This window comes from Adiantum capillus-veneris, chromosome 1 (genome assembly GCF_014529385.1).
Source record: "Adiantum capillus-veneris isolate H3 chromosome 1, ASM1452938v2, whole genome shotgun sequence".
NCBI lineage: Eukaryota > Viridiplantae > Streptophyta > Polypodiopsida > Polypodiales > Pteridaceae > Adiantum > Adiantum capillus-veneris.
In genome coordinates, this window is record NC_140931.1 from 21166695 (window position 1) to 21184261 (window position 17567).

The 17567-nt window shown below is 43.6% G+C and overlaps 1 protein-coding gene across 5 annotated transcripts in view; it reads left to right on the forward strand.

The window, feature by feature from the left end:
- Positions 1-17217, forward strand: part of LOC147464399 (Lycopene beta/epsilon cyclase protein) — a 77968-nt gene extending 60751 nt beyond the window's left edge. For 2 of the 5 annotated variants that reach the window (XM_086514641.1, XM_086514659.1), the window contains 9 exons: positions 155-222; positions 359-395; positions 473-557; positions 885-952; positions 1049-1162; positions 1243-1278; positions 1375-1461; positions 16689-16780; positions 16900-17217. In XM_086514641.1, the coding sequence (XP_086370767.1) occupies positions 155-222; positions 359-395; positions 473-557; positions 885-952; positions 1049-1162; positions 1243-1278; positions 1375-1461; positions 16689-16780; positions 16900-16996 (684 nt within the window). In that variant the 3' untranslated portion in view covers positions 16997-17217. Of the gene's footprint in view, positions 1-154; positions 223-358; positions 396-472; positions 558-884; positions 953-1048; positions 1163-1242; positions 1279-1374; positions 1462-16417; positions 16462-16688; positions 16781-16899 lie in introns of those variants that run through there. The other 3 variants (XR_015188430.1, XM_086514651.1, XM_086514672.1) reach the window with 3 other exon arrangements.
- Positions 17218-17567: the final 350 nt, after the last annotated feature.

The window sequence follows — 17567 nt, forward strand, 5'->3', positions numbered from 1 at the left end:
GTGATGTAAAAACAAAACAATTTTCACTAGTATTCTTTGAATGTCAAAGAGGTTTCAAGGTTTCAAAGGCAAAGCATGACTGTTTTGAGATGTTTTAAGCCCATTCCCTGCAAGACCGTGTGCTGAAGAATATACCATGTGGTGATGTTTCTAGAATGTACAGTTGATTAACTTGGAAATTATGCGGGTTCTTTTTGGTATTTTTCCGACATATCGATCAAGGTGAGACCTTACTCAGTTCAATGGTGTTCTTGTACTCGTCTAGCTGGAATGCCCATACTTGTGCATACCAAACATAATGATGGCACATCTTTGAAGTAAATATGCTGAAAGCCTAACATTGTTATTTCTGCTGAAGCAGCCCTCTCCAAGCCTCCTTTGATCGTGTGCTACAGGTTAGTGGCCCCTAAAATTCCTGTACTATACCTCCTGTAACGTATACAGCATATTATGCTAATATGTTCTTTTTCAGGTTGGTGATGCTAGTGGGATTCAGTCACCAGTTTCGTTTGGTGGCTTTGGAAGTATCACCCGACATCTTGGAAGGTTAGCCCATGGTATTTCTTTTTCCCATGTCTCATTGGAATTTTCTGAAATGGCCTACAGAGTTCATTATTAGTCTTGTCTTAGAAGATCAGAAAATTTTTGAAAACAGTTTTGTTGTCTCGTTGGCTGTTGATGCAATCAGCAGCTAAGAAGTCAGTTGGCACTGGAGTTTAAGTCAAGGACATTAGCAAGTGATTTTTTATCAACAAGGAATTTTAAGTTTTTTGGGGGAAATGTATTATGTTGGTGGACTGAGGCTTGTTGTGCAATTGTTGTCCCTCCTTAATGAACTCAGGCTTGTATAGCTAGTGTCCTCAATTCAGTCTGAACTTCGACAGGAATCTCAGAGTCACTAGAGGAAGATCTTTTGGATAAAGGGAGCCTAGCTCTTCTTAACCCATACATGGTGAGAATAAACTTATTAGACATTGATTCAAGCTTAACTGTTTTTTAACTTCTCAATAAAAAGATGACTTTTGATCAAGCCGAATAATTTTGGCAGCCCAATCTCAGTGCATCATGGCTCTTTCAGAAAGCAATGTCAGCGCAGACAAAGACAGTTGTGAACAACAACTTTATCAACACACTCCTAGCAACCAATTTCCATTGTATGCAGGTGGAATTTAGCAGAAACTTATAATTGCTGGCCCTTTTCATACTTAAGTATCTATTTGAGATGACATGCGTGTTATACAGAAACTTGGAGATCCAGTATTGCGGCCTTTCTTACAGGTTTTGGCTATTGTGACACGTCCCACCTGTTTTAGGCTCAAATAAAATTTGTAACAGGAGGTGAGCTAAAGTTATTAAATTATTTTTTCTTTGTAGGATGTCATACAATTTGGACCCTTGGCTAAGACACTAGGATCCATCATACTTAGTAGACCAGATATTTTACCTTCGATTTTCAAGCAGGTATGCTTGGCTTTAAAGCTCTCAACCTTTCTTAATTATATCTGTTTCTGATGGATTGGGTAGCCTGGCTATATTGCCTTTGGTATGAACTGAAGCTTCATCTTGTGATACCTTCCCATCGACCAATACATCTAGCTCCTTTTGACTTTGGACATTGTGAGCTCGAAAGAATTACTACTGAAATTATGCGGTTTTTAACTTTGTTATTGTCTTTCACTTCAATGCATTTTGAGCTGTTCTCTTTGCTGTGGCTTAGTACCATCACCATGGCGTTTAGCAAGGTCTGTTTCTGCTCATTCTCAGTTTTAAGACGTGTACGTGAGCTATTTAGAACCAGAACAAAGATATTGGGGTTGTATTTTAGACTGTAAAACTTGTTTTGTGTGCTTCTTTTCTGGAGAAAAAATATATCTCAGTGAACAAAGTCAAACGTGTAAAGGTGTAAAAAGGTCCATAATAATGGAGATAGTATAGAAAACTTCAGTCAGTGGAGGAAGAGAGACATAATGATAAAAAGATACTTTGATATTGAGACAATACTTCAATAGTGGAGAAGGAAGTCCCGACTATTCTCGCACTGGTCTGCCAAAGTACAATATATGAAGATAGAGGCAAGAAGATAGGCATTCCAAAACATTTGGTTGTAGTCATCAAGGGTTTCGTGGAAGTACATTGTTCCTAGCAGATTTCCACTAAAAAGCTGTAGGGAGATAGTTTTTAGCAAAATCAATCTTCAAGTGATGCCATGTTTTAGGTGCATTGAGGTTAGCAATGACTACTTTGCCATTGCAGAGCAATCTCCTCGAGAAATCTGTAACTCTGGCAAGCTCGAATTCTTCAGTGTAATTACTGATGGGGAAAACAACATCAAACTGTCAAAGAAACTGCAAGCATAGTATTTCCATACGTCAGACACGAATGGGTAGGGAAGTACAGAATAAGTACGGTTCGACCCCCTGAGTATTCCTAATGTCGGGTCCCAACTAAAGACAGCCTACATACGACACTTAGAAGTTCAAAACAATACAGAGAATCACAAAACCATAGAAACTTTAAACACCACAGAAGTTTTAGAAATCAGGATTCAGAATCTAGGCTCTAGCTCAATCCAGGATCAATCATCAATGATCATAGTACATACCAACGAGTCAATGACCATCATGACAAGACAAATGTGAGTGGCCAGCAGCATGTAGACCAAGAACAAAAAGTGGAGAAATGGAGCCTCAAAGTAATAGAGTAGGCTCTAGCCAATGATGGACCGTAGAACTTTAAAAACAAGCTGAAAATATGGAATGTAGGCTACAGAGTCCAAAACCATAAGTACAGGGAAGAGGCAAAAAGGTAAGTAGAGGTCATCGCCGTAAGAAGAGATCCGAGGGTGGAGGAGGTTCAAAGGAGCAGTGAGCTCAAAGTCTCACCATAGCTTACCTCATCATCATCATCAACAACATCATCGTCGGCGTTGTCATCATCAAACTCCTCCTCATCAACACCAACTGAGCCAATATGACTGGGACGAGTAATCGGAATAGGCTTTGTAACGTCATATGCACTCTTTGCAATGGCCTTTTGAAGCTCTTTCAAGGCAAGCAAATGGTCCTCATCTTTTCTTTATTAAGCCTATCCAATGTGACCTCCATTCTCTCATAGCCACACCCTTTGATTTTGGTATGAACCTCAAGTTGGTGTGTATGTATACAAGCTTCTCAGTATGAGACGGGAGTAGCCTATTTTATTTTTTGTATGAATGAGAGAGAACGTGCTCCAATTTCTCTCACATGGCGAGGCATGTCTCTTGAGAAAGCAGGCTTAGAGCAAGAGCCTGTAAATGGGTGTGCAAGCGCCAAACGTTTCCCACCCTTTCACTCCCTCTTGCATCATGTTTGGATCTTTTGCAATTGGATGAGCAAATGGCTTACTTTCAGCCTTATCAGTGTCCAACTCATCAATAAACATGCCTTGCAAGGTCAAATCACCCTTGCGGTACTTGTCGAAGAATGTCATCCACCCTTCATGCACCTCTTTATCAGTATCCTACCACCTCCTCTCCATATGGGATGCAACATGTATCCAACAACATGCAACGATGTGTGCATCATATTCCATCTATCAATGCATAGATCCTTAATCTCTCTCATCCTTGCAACATCAATGTTTTGCATGTTTAACCATGCGATCCATAAGCTCATACGTAAGCCCCATAGTGGCTCCTTCTCTCTTAACCAAACGGAGAATTTTCAATGTAAGAGCATAAATCTTCAAAATTAGCGTGGCCTCTTGCCAAAGGATGCATTAAACACGATGTTTGAGACCTCAAAGAGCATAAATCTTCAAAGTTAGCATGGCCTCTTGCCAAAGGATGCATTAAACACGATGTTTGAGACCTCAAAGACCTCAATAGCCTTTGCAGTTTTGAATGTCTTCATCTTATCAATCATAAGCTTGCGGACACCTTGCATGCATCTCTCATCCACAAGATTGGCCAACATAATGAAGTTGTATGCAAATCGTGTGGCAGCCGTCTTCACCAAATCCTTCTTGCTAAGATGTCAAAACAATGCCAAACAGTGGACTCTCTTGTCACAAATTTGACAAGCTTTGTTGTATTCTCAAGCATCTTCTCAACCCAACCAATCTTGCTAGTGTCCTTAAACAAAAGGTCCAAGCAATGGCAAGCACATCTGGTTAAAAAAATGTGTTTCCACTCCCTTTTAACTATCTCCCAAGCAACAACACAATGTGATGCATTGTCCATGTATACTTATATAATTTTTGGTGGGCCAACCTCAATGATAACCTCCTTGAGGTGCTTTAAAATAAACTATGACATCTTGATTCCCCCAATGTGTCTACAGCTTTCAAAAACACAGACCCATATATAGAGCATGCAAGAGCGTTAATAATAGTTCTTGTCTAGTGTGTCAGACCATCCATCACACACAGCATCCATGTCTCTTCCATTTCTTGTATACATCCATAATTTTAGTCTTTACACATTTGATCTCCTCATTCAACTGTATGGTGTGCAAACCATGGTAAGAGGAAGGAACATATAAAGGACCCGCTTGTCCAACTGCTTTCACCATTCCCAAAAAGTAAGTGCTCCTTACTTTCCATTTAGGAACACCTCGGCATAAAAAAACTGTGCAAGGCTTGGTCTACTTGCTTGCGTGCTTGCAAGCCAAATGCACTTGCCAAAACCCCTTGTGCAACCTTTCTCTTCTTGCTTGAGAACCCTACATTAGACTTGAAAGAGCCACTTACATTAGTCCTTCCCTCATCATGTCTGCTCATTGAAGCATCTCTTTGATCTTGAGAGGCATGTCGTTCCAAATCATCCACCAATGCATCTACAAAAGCATCCGCCAATGCATGTCGTTCCCTCATCATGTGTGCTCATTGAAGCATCTCTTTGATCTTGAGAGGCGTGTCGTTCCAAATCATCCACCAATGCATCTACAAAAGCACCTTTGTCTAGTCCATCAAGCCTTGCATTTGCATGCAATCTTGTGACAATCTTTACAACATCCTCTGGCGCGTCATTGCATGGGCATTCCACATCATGGCCATAAATGCCCAATATATCATAGTAACAGGGAATGGCCATTTTTAGGTCCCTGTTCCCCGTTCCCATTCCAATTTCTTGTTCCGAATCTCCGTTCCATGTTTCAAACGTGAGTATCCGAAACAGGGAATGGCATTTCATGCATGTTGTCGTTCCCCGTTCCCCCGTTCCGGTTTCCCGTTCCGGGTAACTATGCAATATATAGATAAGGATGTGAAAGGGATCGTTGTCCCAAGAATGCGCACCAAAAAGACGTAGTTCATTGCCCTTTTGGGAGGGCCTTGATGTCACGTGCACATCTAACCCTATGTGTACGTGGACAAGCTACTTCATGTCTAGGGTTCAGTTCAGCTAGCTTAGGAAGTGTTTTGGCATTTTTGTGAATCTGTTCGCAGACCGTGCATGTCCAGGCACTTAGAGTAGATGCATATCCTCTGGTTGCACACAGCATGATTATCAACATTACCATCAGATTCCATCAGGAGCATTTTACATTGCACATACCTATTTTCCCTATTTTAGCCATTTTTCACTTATTATCAGTAAGTGACTTTGTTGGGAAACTGGGTAGGGCAATTTGGCTAAGACAATATATAAGAAAAGCTAGCGCTAGCACTCTGTGGCAGAAGAGGCAACAGGGAATCAGTGTTCGACAGTGCACCTTCAGCAAGACCCCCCGGCAATCAAAACCAGCGTTTTGCAGCAAAAGAAAACAGCATTTTCAGCCTCAGTCAACCAGCGTTTTTTTAGCAGATGAACCAGCGTTTTTGCAGCAGTCAAAACCAGCGTTTGTAGCAGATGAACCAGCGTTTTTGCAGCAGCCAAAACCAGCGTTTTGCAACAGAAGAAAACAGCGTTTTCAGCCTATAAAGGACAGCGTTTTTCAGCCCTGAAACCAGCGTTTCCAGCCAGGCTCATCCTCGTCGTCGCCGCCCTCATCGTCGCCGTCGTCTCCGACTTAGAACCTCATTGCATCATAGCGTCAAGAACTTGCATCAGCATCTTGTATCAGATTTTTGCAATCAATAGTATAGACTTCTCTCGCCATCAAGAGAGGGGCCCTTGGAGGAGGGTTTGACAACTTTTCTGGTGTCGTATTCTTCTCTCTCTATCTCTCAGTCTCAGTACTTTCATGCACAGTGTTTACCCACTTGTTTGTGACCAATTGCACATCTCTCACTAAAGGAACGGAAGGCTCTCCCTTCCATAAGTAAAAGGAACCCTTGAGCATAGTTCGGAGCACTCAACTTGAGCAAAGTTCAACATTCACTTCCGCTGCACCTTACACTTGACCTACTGCACATATTGCCACTCTGGGTGCTTGACTCGACCCATCTGCAAGGAATCATGCCTCATGCCTCATGTCTCAAATTCTTCATCTCTACATTGTACACACTGCACATGTACGCGCACCCACATAGGTGATAGTGTTTCAAACTCGGAGGCTCACCTTGGTAGACCCTGTACCGCGATGAAGGAGAGCCTTAAAGGAAGTCCCAGAGGTGGATGGCTTTGCGGCGAAGGCTTTGCCGAGGGAGTCTCCGAAGTCGCGGCGGGGAAGGTGGGCAAGAGGGAGGGAGGGCTCATTGAGCTCTGTTTATAAACTCTCTTTGCACACTTTCTTTGGTTATTAGTAGAGAGTTGTGTGTGCAGGGCCTCAACATTTCTACCTGTTGGTTGGGTGTCAGAAAACGTATGGCAAACCGACCATAGGTCAGTATGGACATCCAATCGGATACATCTGAAAAAACTATGACTAAAAGGCTAAGGCCATCTTTGACATCAGAAAAAGTTGAATTTGATTGCTGAATGGTTTGGGACGTGACGTCATAGAAGGAGACAATAAGGAAAATAACCCATATATATTGGATTAAGTCTTGACATGGGATTAAAAGGAAGGATGGGTGGTGGTGGGGATGATAGTAGTAAAGAAGGAACCTTTGATGTAAAATGTATCTACCAAACAAGATTTTTGTTTTCCATGGTACGGAACACACCTCCCATCATTTGAGGATTGCAGAGTAGTAGTAGGAATAAACACTCGTAGAGGAAGACAAATTTTTGGGCCCAAAACTGTGTAATACAGCATCTGAGTAGTCAATGGTCGAGTGGGCATGGGTGGAAGGAACAAGTGGATTAGGTGGACCACAAGCCATACTAGGATTTTTAGGTGGAGAGGAATCTACTTGTCGTGTGAGGTACATTCCAAGATACCAATACATTTTGAGATCTCAGGATGTAGCTCTCATCATTGAGGATTGTGGAGTTGTAGTAGGAATGGATGTGGTGGAGGAAGACAAACTTCTTTTCCCAAGAGAAAGATCCTCCCGAGTAGTTAAGAAAATTGCCCAATGGGCTACAACTTGCCCCTACTAGATAGGGCTACATATGTGGGGAGACTCTCCCAATGAGAGAGTAAGATATGTATAATGATGGCTAAATCAAGAGATGGGAGGAGGAAACAACTAGATTGGTGGGCGGTATTGCCATCTAGGCACTCCATGAACCATGGTGAAGAAGGGCCTTGGTCGTCAAAGTCGTAGGAAGGCCTTGCGGTGCTCCCACACATGCGATCGGAGTTGCCTTGGAATCTCTCAAACTGTCCCTTGAGTGTATGGATCATATGTCAGGTACAGTCTCTCTTGGTGGGATGGGTTGAGCCTTAAAGATGCGGAAGCATCGGGCTCTCCAGATGAACCAAAGTGTCAGGCTGCAAATGAGCTCCCAACAACACTCTCTATCTCTGCCCAACTCCTAAGATACAAGCTCTCTGGCGGGCTGGAGTGCAGGCCAGTAGCCCTCTCATATCACAATCATCCTGCTGAGTGAAGCCATCTCAAAACGAAGTGCGGGGCTTGTGAGGCTGGACCAAGCAGCAACACCCCAAGGGTACTGGCTAGCTGTCGGGAGTGCATGCATCAATAGAAGAATCTGAAGCCAAACGTGATGTGCCATGGGGTAGTCCCACAGACAGTGGCGCTATGTTGTAACAAACTTGGACACTCCAAGTCAAGAATCTACCGCGACAGCCCCAAATAACCACTTCAAAACAGTTCACAGTTCACAATTGATTCACACTGGCTCGGCGGAGTTCCGTGCCTAGAGATATTGGCCCCTAAGACTGGCGCCCCTTTCGGTATTTCTTTTTGTATTAATCTGAGTTCAAAGTACAAGAGTGCGGGCAGGCGCTCATACTCAGACTCTGCGTCCAGATGCTCTGAGTTGTGAGAGGCCTGCTCAAATATTTAAACTTACAAGGGATGCCAAAGGTAGAGCCCCAAAAGCTGAAAATCAAAATCCCCAAAAAGCTTCTAAGTTTAAAAGCTTTCAGAATAAAGCAAAAGCTCTTTCTCTCTCTCTTTCTCTTGCTTAATGTGGAAATAAAGCAATCCAAAAAGCTCCAGCTTTCTCTCTCTAGCGTAGCCAAAAGCAAAATCAGCCTTCCGTAAATCCCGCCGCAAATCATGGGGTCCGTACAGCCTTGCTATGTGTCAACTTTTCCGTAATTTTCGGTACGGTAGCCATGTCAGCATTCCTGTCCGTAGTAGCCAGCTAGTTAGGGTTAGGGTTAGGGTTTTTGATTTTAGGGTTTTTTAAATTTTAGGGCTAGGGTTTCCTGTAGAGCGAGCAGCCACGTCATCACTTTGTGACATACCTCCCTCTTGAAAGCATTGTAATCGCCCTCGATCACGCGTGCAAAACAAACAGAGGCCATAAACCGTCTTAGCAAACACTGACTGTTAGTACCTACGTACTAGGAATACATATCTAGCACATGTACCAATCGACAGTCACATCACAGGACATCACTAGACATCACAGGATATCACATGACATTCAAAATTCATTCGGATCTTAGACCATGATTTATTGGCAATGTAGCTAGCAATCGCATCTAGATCCAGTCGGGACCTCATCGATGCCCGATTGACTAACCCGTATTGCAACCATGTCTATTCGAGATCAATTAGACCAAAATGCTGCAGTCATTTCGTGTATCAGTTCCTGCACTTAAAAACAAGTCAAGAACCAATCAGTTTTATATTCTGGAATTCCATTTCATAAAGTCATACAACAGAATATTGTCAGCTCTCAGTATCCTTGAAGCTCAAAGAGACACCAATGACTCTAGTATACGAAAATCAAGGCATCTGTTGACAAAGGAGCGGAGTAACTCCTCTCTTGTGCATCCCACTGCACTAGATCTCCGGCCAAGCTGAATTCTGGGTTCCATTTGGAATAGACTCAAAAGCTTCGAGGTAAAGTTTCACAATCTGAGGAGTATCTGCTAGGTCCTCCTCCTCCATCCACTTTGCATCCAATGCAAGATAGTTCTTGAATTTAACCAAGAACCGCCTTCGGACTTTACCTTTATTCTTTGTGTCCTTATGTGCCAAAGTCTGTTCAGGAACAAGGATCTCCTTGTTTTCCTCCACTTCGGGTTTCTCATTGGGCTCCCCATTGTCAGACACATCACCTTTAAAAGGTTTCAAGAGACTCACATGAAATGCATTGTGAATCCTCCAATTGTCAGGCAGTTTTAGTCGGAAGGAGACATCATTGATCTTTTTGGAAATCTGGAAAGGTCCGTAGTATCTCATACTAAGCTTTGGAAAAAGCCTCTCCTTTCCCTTTTTCTTTCTTAGGCGTGCCTTCTCAAAACGTAAGAGCACCCAATCATCCTCCTTCAATTTCAAATCACGACGATGGCGATCCGTTGCCTTTTTCTGTCGTTCTTGAGATTTTTGCAAAGCCTCGCGGACCTTGGCAAAAGCCGTGTCTAAGTCACACATATACTCATTAGCTTCAAAAATCTTATCTTTCATGCTTAGGAAGGGTGGAACCTTCGTAGCACCTTCAACAATCTCAAATGGTACCTTCCCCGTCGAAGAGTGTATCGTGTTATTTTAGGCAAATTCCACCAAAGGTAGGTTTTTTTCCCATTGAGTCTTCTGATCTGAGATATAAGACTTCAATAAATCTAAAACCACTGAATTGGCAATTTCAGATTGCCCGTCAGTCTGCGGGTGGAACGATGACGAGAACTGCAACCGCATGCCAATGTTCTCCCAAATTGCCTTCCAAAACAAACTCGTAAATTTGGGGTCCTTGTTGGAGACAATCGTCTCAGGCATGCCATGTAGTGTGAAGATCTGGGCCACAAACAGTCTCACTAAGTGATCCAGCTTGACTGTTTTCTTCACTGGAATGAAATGAGCTTGCTTGCTAAATCTGTCAATAACAGTCCAGATACTATCGTGACCACTCTGTGTTCTCGGGAGATCAAAAATGAAATCCATTGCAATACTTTCCCAGGGGCGGGTGGGTATGGGCAAAGGCTATAACAATCCCCGTGCTTTATGCCTGTCAAACTTGACCTTCTGGCATACCAAGCAACTGTGCACAAACTCTTCCACATCCTTCTTGAGTCTCGGCCAAAAGAAGTATCTCTTTACCCCTGTCATGGTGGTAGCAATGCCGCGATGACCTGTAAAAGGTGGACAGTGGCACTTGGTCATAACCTTTTCCCTCAACGGTTGTGTAACGTACAACGTGGTTTTTCTCATGAAGTAGCCATCCCGAATGGAATATCCTGCTATTGTCTCCCCATCCTGTATCCGTGTGAAAACGTCTGCAAAATTTGTACATGTGGCATACTGGTCGACCATATCCTCGAAGCTCCTATGATGTATCGCGGAAATAGCCTGAACCAACGGGAGACAAAGCATCTGCCACCACATTCTTCTGTCCCTGAACATGGACAATCTGGAAGTGAAACTGTGACAAGATGTTCGCCCACCGCATCTGCTTTTCCGATAGCTGCTTCTGTGACAAGACTCTGATGGTCTGTAAAGCAGTAAAATCCACTCCGAGTAGGTACTGATGCTATTGAGTAAGAGCATGGATAACCGTCAAAAGCTCTTTCTCATAAATTTGTGCTTTCATTTTCGGCCTTGAGAACAATCGGCTCTCGTAAGCAATGACATGGCCTTCTTGCATTAAGACCGCACCCAGACTACGACCACAAGCTTCACAATATACTTCAACTAACTTTTGCAAGTCCGACAAAGTCAAAACTGGTCCCGTAGTCAATTTCTCTTTCAATGTCTAAAAGGCAGTCACCTCTATCGGTCCCCACGAGAAAGGGACTCCTTTCTGTGGCAAGATATGCAAAGGGGAAGCAACCTTCGAATGACCACTTGTAGTACAAACACAGTTTCAAGAAGCTTCTAACTTCATGGACATTCTGCAAATCGGGCCAATCACGGATAGTCTCTATCTTGACCGGATCCATTTGCACTCCTGCTACTGACATAATGTGTTCCAAAAAGTGTATCTCTGGTAGGAAAAATTCACTTTTCTTTGCATTAATCACTAACTTGTGATCTCGTAATGCCTGAGAGACCTGAAGCAGATGATCTCTATGTTCTGCCTCATTCTTGGAGAAAACAATGATATCGTCAAAGAAAGTGCCAACAAATAGACTATACTCTCGAAAAATCCTGTCCATCATCCGGTTAAATGTCGTAGGAGCATTGGTTAAGACAAAAGGCATCACCAAAAACTCAAATAACCCAAAAGTTGTCCGAAATGCTGTCTGATAGACATCTCCTGGCGCGATTTTGATTTGATGATATCCACTCTTCAAATCAATCCTGCTAAAGCATGAGGATCCCTGTAATTTGTCGAGTATATCATCGATCCTAGGAATCGGAAATCTGTTCTTGATGGTGATTTTGTTGAGAGCTCTATAATCGATGCACATTCTCCAAGATCCGTCTTTCTTCAAAACCAACAACACTGGAGAGCAATACGGTGAAGTACTAGGCTGGACAAGACCCTTTTCCAAGAGGTCTTTCACTTGGTTCATAATCTCTTCATTCTGTGCGCGGCTCACACGGTAAGGTGGCCGGTTCGGTGGTGTGCTTCCAGGAATCAGATTAATGGTATGATCTTCAGGACGAGCAGGTGGTAACTCGCCTGGCAGGCCCTCTAAGAAGCAATCGGCATGAGAGTGGAGAAAACCTTGGCGTTCTTTATCAAGTTCAGACATATTTGTCCTATCTTCATCACTCAACTCTTTCATAAAGATCGAGCAAACAAACAGATTGGACTTCATTAATTTTTAAATGGCAGAAGCCGATACAATAGGGACAGACTCGCCCTTCAGTTTAATGTCAAGTACAATGGTTCTACCCTTTTCTGTAGTCAATGTTGCTTTCCTTGCCCGATAATCGACCACGGTGTTGTTCTTGTGGTACTGGGGAATTCCCAAGAGAACATCACAACCTTTCAAAGGCATTATGTAAAAGTCCTCATGCCTCAAATACCCCTGACAATGCAACCGAAGTTTGCCAATGACAGGTGTAATGGCTACGTCCTTGCCGGGTGCCGCTAGAACTGCCTCCGCAAGTGGTCCCATCCGATCAGGAGTGATCTCGAGCCGTGCCGCCAATTCCGGTGAAATGAAGTTGGCCTTGGCTCCTCCATCAAAGAAGATCAGGGCCTCCAAGCTCGGCAAAGTTCCGTACTCTCGTCCATTGTGCTGGGATCGGTACCCACGCAATCTGGAACCAGTCCTGTTTTCATCTTGCCTTTTCTTCCACGTTCCTCAGCTGCTCTCGTACTCTGAGGCCTTTCGTCGTCCTTGTCATTCTGTCCTTTCTGTGCCTTTTTAGGGCACTTTGCGGAGATATGTCCAGTTTCCCCGCATCCAAAGCACTTCCCTTCCCTAATGAAGCGAGCCCGCTCTTGAGGAGTAAGCTTGGGTCGTGCATCCTTCGCTTCTAGGTTTCTCTTTCTCTTTCTACTTTCATTTGCTAAAGTCTGTACGGCTCTTTGTGTCATGACCTCATTGGTGGGGTAGGTCAGACTGCTAGAGTGAATGGCAAAACCCCTTATCGCATGACTCATCAACTCCTGCATAGAAGCTGACTTCTGTTTCAAGCAGTGATGAGTCAGCCAAGAAGAAATAAAAAGCTTCTTAAATTTCAGCCATTTAACTAGCGCAGTTTTGTTTAAAAGAAGCGTGGACCACCAAGTTCGAGCATTCCCCTTAAAGTAAGAGGCAGCTCTCCGAATCTTAGAGTGCTCTGAGTAGCGTCCTCCCGCGAAAGCGATGTCAAACTGCTATACAAAAGACAAAGCCTTCGAAGCATCTCTATATCCCGAAAACGTGTCAAATTTAATTGACTGTCCACCTTCCTTAAACTCTTGGACCTTCTTGCTTTTATCTTCCAGAAAGTCATAATGGTTGGCTTTATAAAAATTCTTCTTCTTTGCATAAAAGTTGCTGTCGTCAGAGTCTGAACTGTCTATAGACGAGTCCTCTATAGAACTGTCACTCACTGGGCGAGATTTAGACTTCTTTGCCTTTTTCTTGCCCTTTCCGAAGCGTTGTTTCTTGCTTCGCTTTTTGCCTTTGCGGCCTTCTTCGCTCGAGTCAGATGAGCTAGAAGAACTGTCAGAAGAAGAAGAAGAAGAAGAAGAAGAAGAAGAAGAAGAAGAAGAAGAAGAAGAACTGGGTACTTCTTCAAATCGAACACGCTTCTTCTGTTTCTTTGCCTTTTCAAATGTCGACTGACGACCCAAATAACCCGGGAAGTCAGTGCCTTTAATCTGCTTTTTGCCGTGCTTTTTAGCTTTATTTTGTGCATCAAAAAGCTGAGCAATCCGTGCATCATCCACCTCTTCTAACTCCTTCTCTGAATACTTCTTGTGAGTAGAAGGTTTCTTTGAGAGCGGGTTTTGGGGGTGGTGGTGTGCTTTTCTGCCACTGCGCATGCACTTCCTGAAAAGAAGTCTCGCTCACATATTTTGCAAATTTTGGGTCCTTCGCAAAATTGAGCATCATCATTGTTGCATCACCGATAAATTGACGACGCTCCATCTCTTGACGCTCCGCCTGAGTAGGCCGAGGCGGGCCATACTCCTTGCCCGAATCTTCGTTGTGATCCCTTGCTGCATCTCTGGATGCAGAGGGAGTGGACTGATCCTTGTGTGAAGCCATAGGTGCCGCGGGAAAAAACTTTGGGATCAGATTTCCTGTAGAAGAGAAATCGGCGGTGCTCTGATACCATTGTAACAAACTTGGACACTCCAAGTCAAGAATCTACCGCGACAGCACCAAATAACCACTTCAAAACAGTTCACAATTCACAATTGATTCACACTGGCCCGACGGAGTTCCGTGCCTAGAGATATTGGCCCCAAAGACTGGCGTCCCTTTCAGTATTTCTTTTTGTATTAATCTGACTTCAAAGTACAAGAGTGCGGGTAGGCGCTCACACTCAGACTTTGCTTCCATATGCTCTGAGTTGTGAGAGGCCTGCTCACATATTTAAAGTTACAAGGGATGCCAAAAGGAGAGCCCCAAAAGCTGAAAATCAAAATCCCCAAAAAGCTTCGAAGTTTAAAAAGCTTTCAAAATAAAGCAAAAGCTTTTTCTCTCTCTTTCTCTTGCTTAATGTGGAAATAAAGCAATCCAAAAATCTCCAGCTTTCTCTCTTTGGCGTAGCCAAAAGCAAAATCAGCCTGTCGTAAATCCCGCCGCAAATCACGGGGTCCGTACAGCCCTGCCACGTGTCAGCTTTTCCGTAATTTCCGGTACGGCAGCCACGTCAGCATTCCTGTCCGCAGCAACCAGCTAGTTAGGGTTAGGGTTAGGGTTTTTGATTTTAGGGTTAGGGTTTCCTGCAGACCGGGCAGCCACGTCATCACTTTGTGACAATGTCTTGAGTGGATGGTCGTAGGCTGAGTAGATCACAGAGTGACCACTATGCACCAACCAACTTCCAACTGCAGTAGCTCGATGGGCAACTAGCCACTGAAACATAGTGACTCTCGTCAGTTGTCTGTTGTTCCATAGGTGTCCCCAACAGTTTGCTAAGAACTCAATTGTGAGACTCTCCTCCTGCCAATGGTCCACTGCAACTGGACGAGCCTCTCTCCACACTGTCAATATGTGATGTTCCAGTCATGCTGTGTAGTGAAAAAATGGGGTCCCCGGATGATCTGCTGGAGTAAAAGGATCACTCCAAAACCACTCTTTTGGATCCCACATTGCACTCGCACCAGAGGGTGGCTACTTGTCTATCTCAAGAGCTGACGGGTATGGGTCTATAACACAAGTCCTCCCCTCCCACTGATGCCCACAACTTAGATTTGCTAAAAGCAACGCTCGGCCACCTTTGGTGCCTCGGTGGTGACTCTATGGAGGCGGCCCTCTTTGAATCTCAAAGACCATGCGTGAACCTATGTTTGAGCAAGCCCTAACTGAAATGAGGATCTCCAGTCGAGTGAAAGCCCCCATCCAGCGGGGAGCTGCCGTGGGTCGATGATCCCAACCCTCCCTGATGGCAAGGTAAGGTGATGACCTACCTAGAAACTTTGGCCCTAGTAGACTGTCTCGTCGTGACCACAAAAAGTTCCTGATCAACCTCTCCAATTGGCTGATGAAGGAACTCGAGAAAATCTAGCAAGACGTGATGCACCACATAGTAGCCAAAAGCACCTGATTGGCCACTACAACCCTGCCAACAAGAGAGAGCTGTGCCGAACTCCAATGTAACAGTTTCCTCCTCCACCTGAATTCCTCTCTAGGTGACCACTCGGGTGTAGGAGCATAACCAACTGAGAAAGCCAGTCGCTTCCGCTAGTTACTTAATGCTCTCAACGCACAATAGAACACCTCAAGAGACTGCTCATACCGATTCAACTTGGCCTCTTGGTTGTCCGGAAACATGCCCGAGTCATTAGCAAACTCCGCGTCCAAAAGCTCATCTCCTTGAATAGGCAGCTGTAGGCCACACAAACCTCCTGTGAAGTCAAAAATCTACTTATCATCTTAGCATAGAAGAGGAACCGGAAGGGGGCAAGAGGGAATTCTTGCTGTTTTCACCGTGTGAGCATGAACTGTTTCCCTATTCCCCTTGCTAGCAACGCTTGGCTGTGGGCACACCTATAGAGACCTGACTCCCCTCTAATCCATGCATCAAAAAAGCCCATCGTGCGCATAATGTCATGAGTCTGTGGAAACTAGACTATATAACCGGCCTGCACATAGTAGAGGGCGGTACTAATTCCATTACCTGTTGACTTCACACAGAGCTGTGAAGAAAAGAGAACACAAATGCGTCCAGCGATTAGAATGTCACTACGCACACGAGACCGACACCCTGTGGGCCTCCAAGATTGGCGCCCCTTTCGATATTTCTTTATGCAATTGAAAGTCGTATTTGATTTTTCTTGTTATGTCCAGTCACTTGCGTCCAAACTTTATATAATAAGTTAGGGGTATACTACTTTTTTAAATCGAAAACCATATTAAGCGTAAAAAGGGAGGGTCAAATTTACCTTAAACAAGTTATAAATGGTTGTTTTTCCCAGATTGTCTGCTCGCAGGTGGCATTTGATAGTCTGGCCTTATGAAGGTATATATAAAAACTCTGGTTAAGATAAATAACAAGGAAAGTAGTCTTGATCATAGGGTTAATTTACACTAATGGGAATAGTGTCTCAAAGTTAGTGACATTAATATTTTTTTGCTTAAAAGGCTGCCTTACTGATTTGCATGTCCTTCGTGTTCTGTGCTTCAAAGTACTGCGTAATGTGGCTATTTTTGGTGCTCAAGACTAATGGTCTGATTTCTGGGAGCTAGGTTGGCTTGCAAGCAATATTAGAGTGGATAGCCCACTTCACATGGCTCGGAATCTACAGCATCCTTAGCACAACTGTAACACCTTTGCTCTTGTAAGTTCTTCTCCAGTTACTATATTCAGTGTATGTTTTTTAGCTGATCAATCCCTGTTGAGTAAAGCTGAATTTGGAGCTAATTTCTCTCTACAATTGCATTGCTTGCTTATATCTAGACCTCAAATCTCTAAGATGCCAAAAAAAGAGCAATTTGTGTGGCGGAGACGCTTTGATGCATGGAAGTATGGCTCGGGTTTGGACTACAAGCTTTAAGCTTCCAAGATGGCTTCACAACCTTGGCTTTACAATCACAAGAGAAGGAAAAGACAGATTTCATGCAATTGAAGAGCACCTTGTCAAAGAAGGTGAAAATTCTCATAAGAGAAACAAATGATGTTATTATCTTGAAAAAGAAACAAGACCCTTACAAGAAATTTTGATCTCAATTATTCATTATTTTCTCATTTTCAAATGCATTTTAGTATTTGTTCTTATGATTTTGGAGCTAGCATTTGTTGAACCAGAGAGAGAGAGAGAGAGAGAGAGAGAGAGAGAGAGAGAGAGAGAGAGAGAGATCTTTTTGTCTAATAGAGTCCGAAGTCGGCCTATGAGACAAATCAAATATACATGTGTGTGTCCTCCATTTATCGCGCGAGGACAAAAGTACATAGTTGGTCGTGCGGGGTACGAGGGAGGCTAGAGAGATAAGATCTAGGATATTTGAACACTATCTTTGAGGGCAATTCTTTTCTTGAGACTAGTATTGCAGGATGTAATCAATTCACTTAAAGAAGAGGAGAGAAAGTTAGAGAAATTTGGGGAATTGGCCACTTTTGCTATCTTT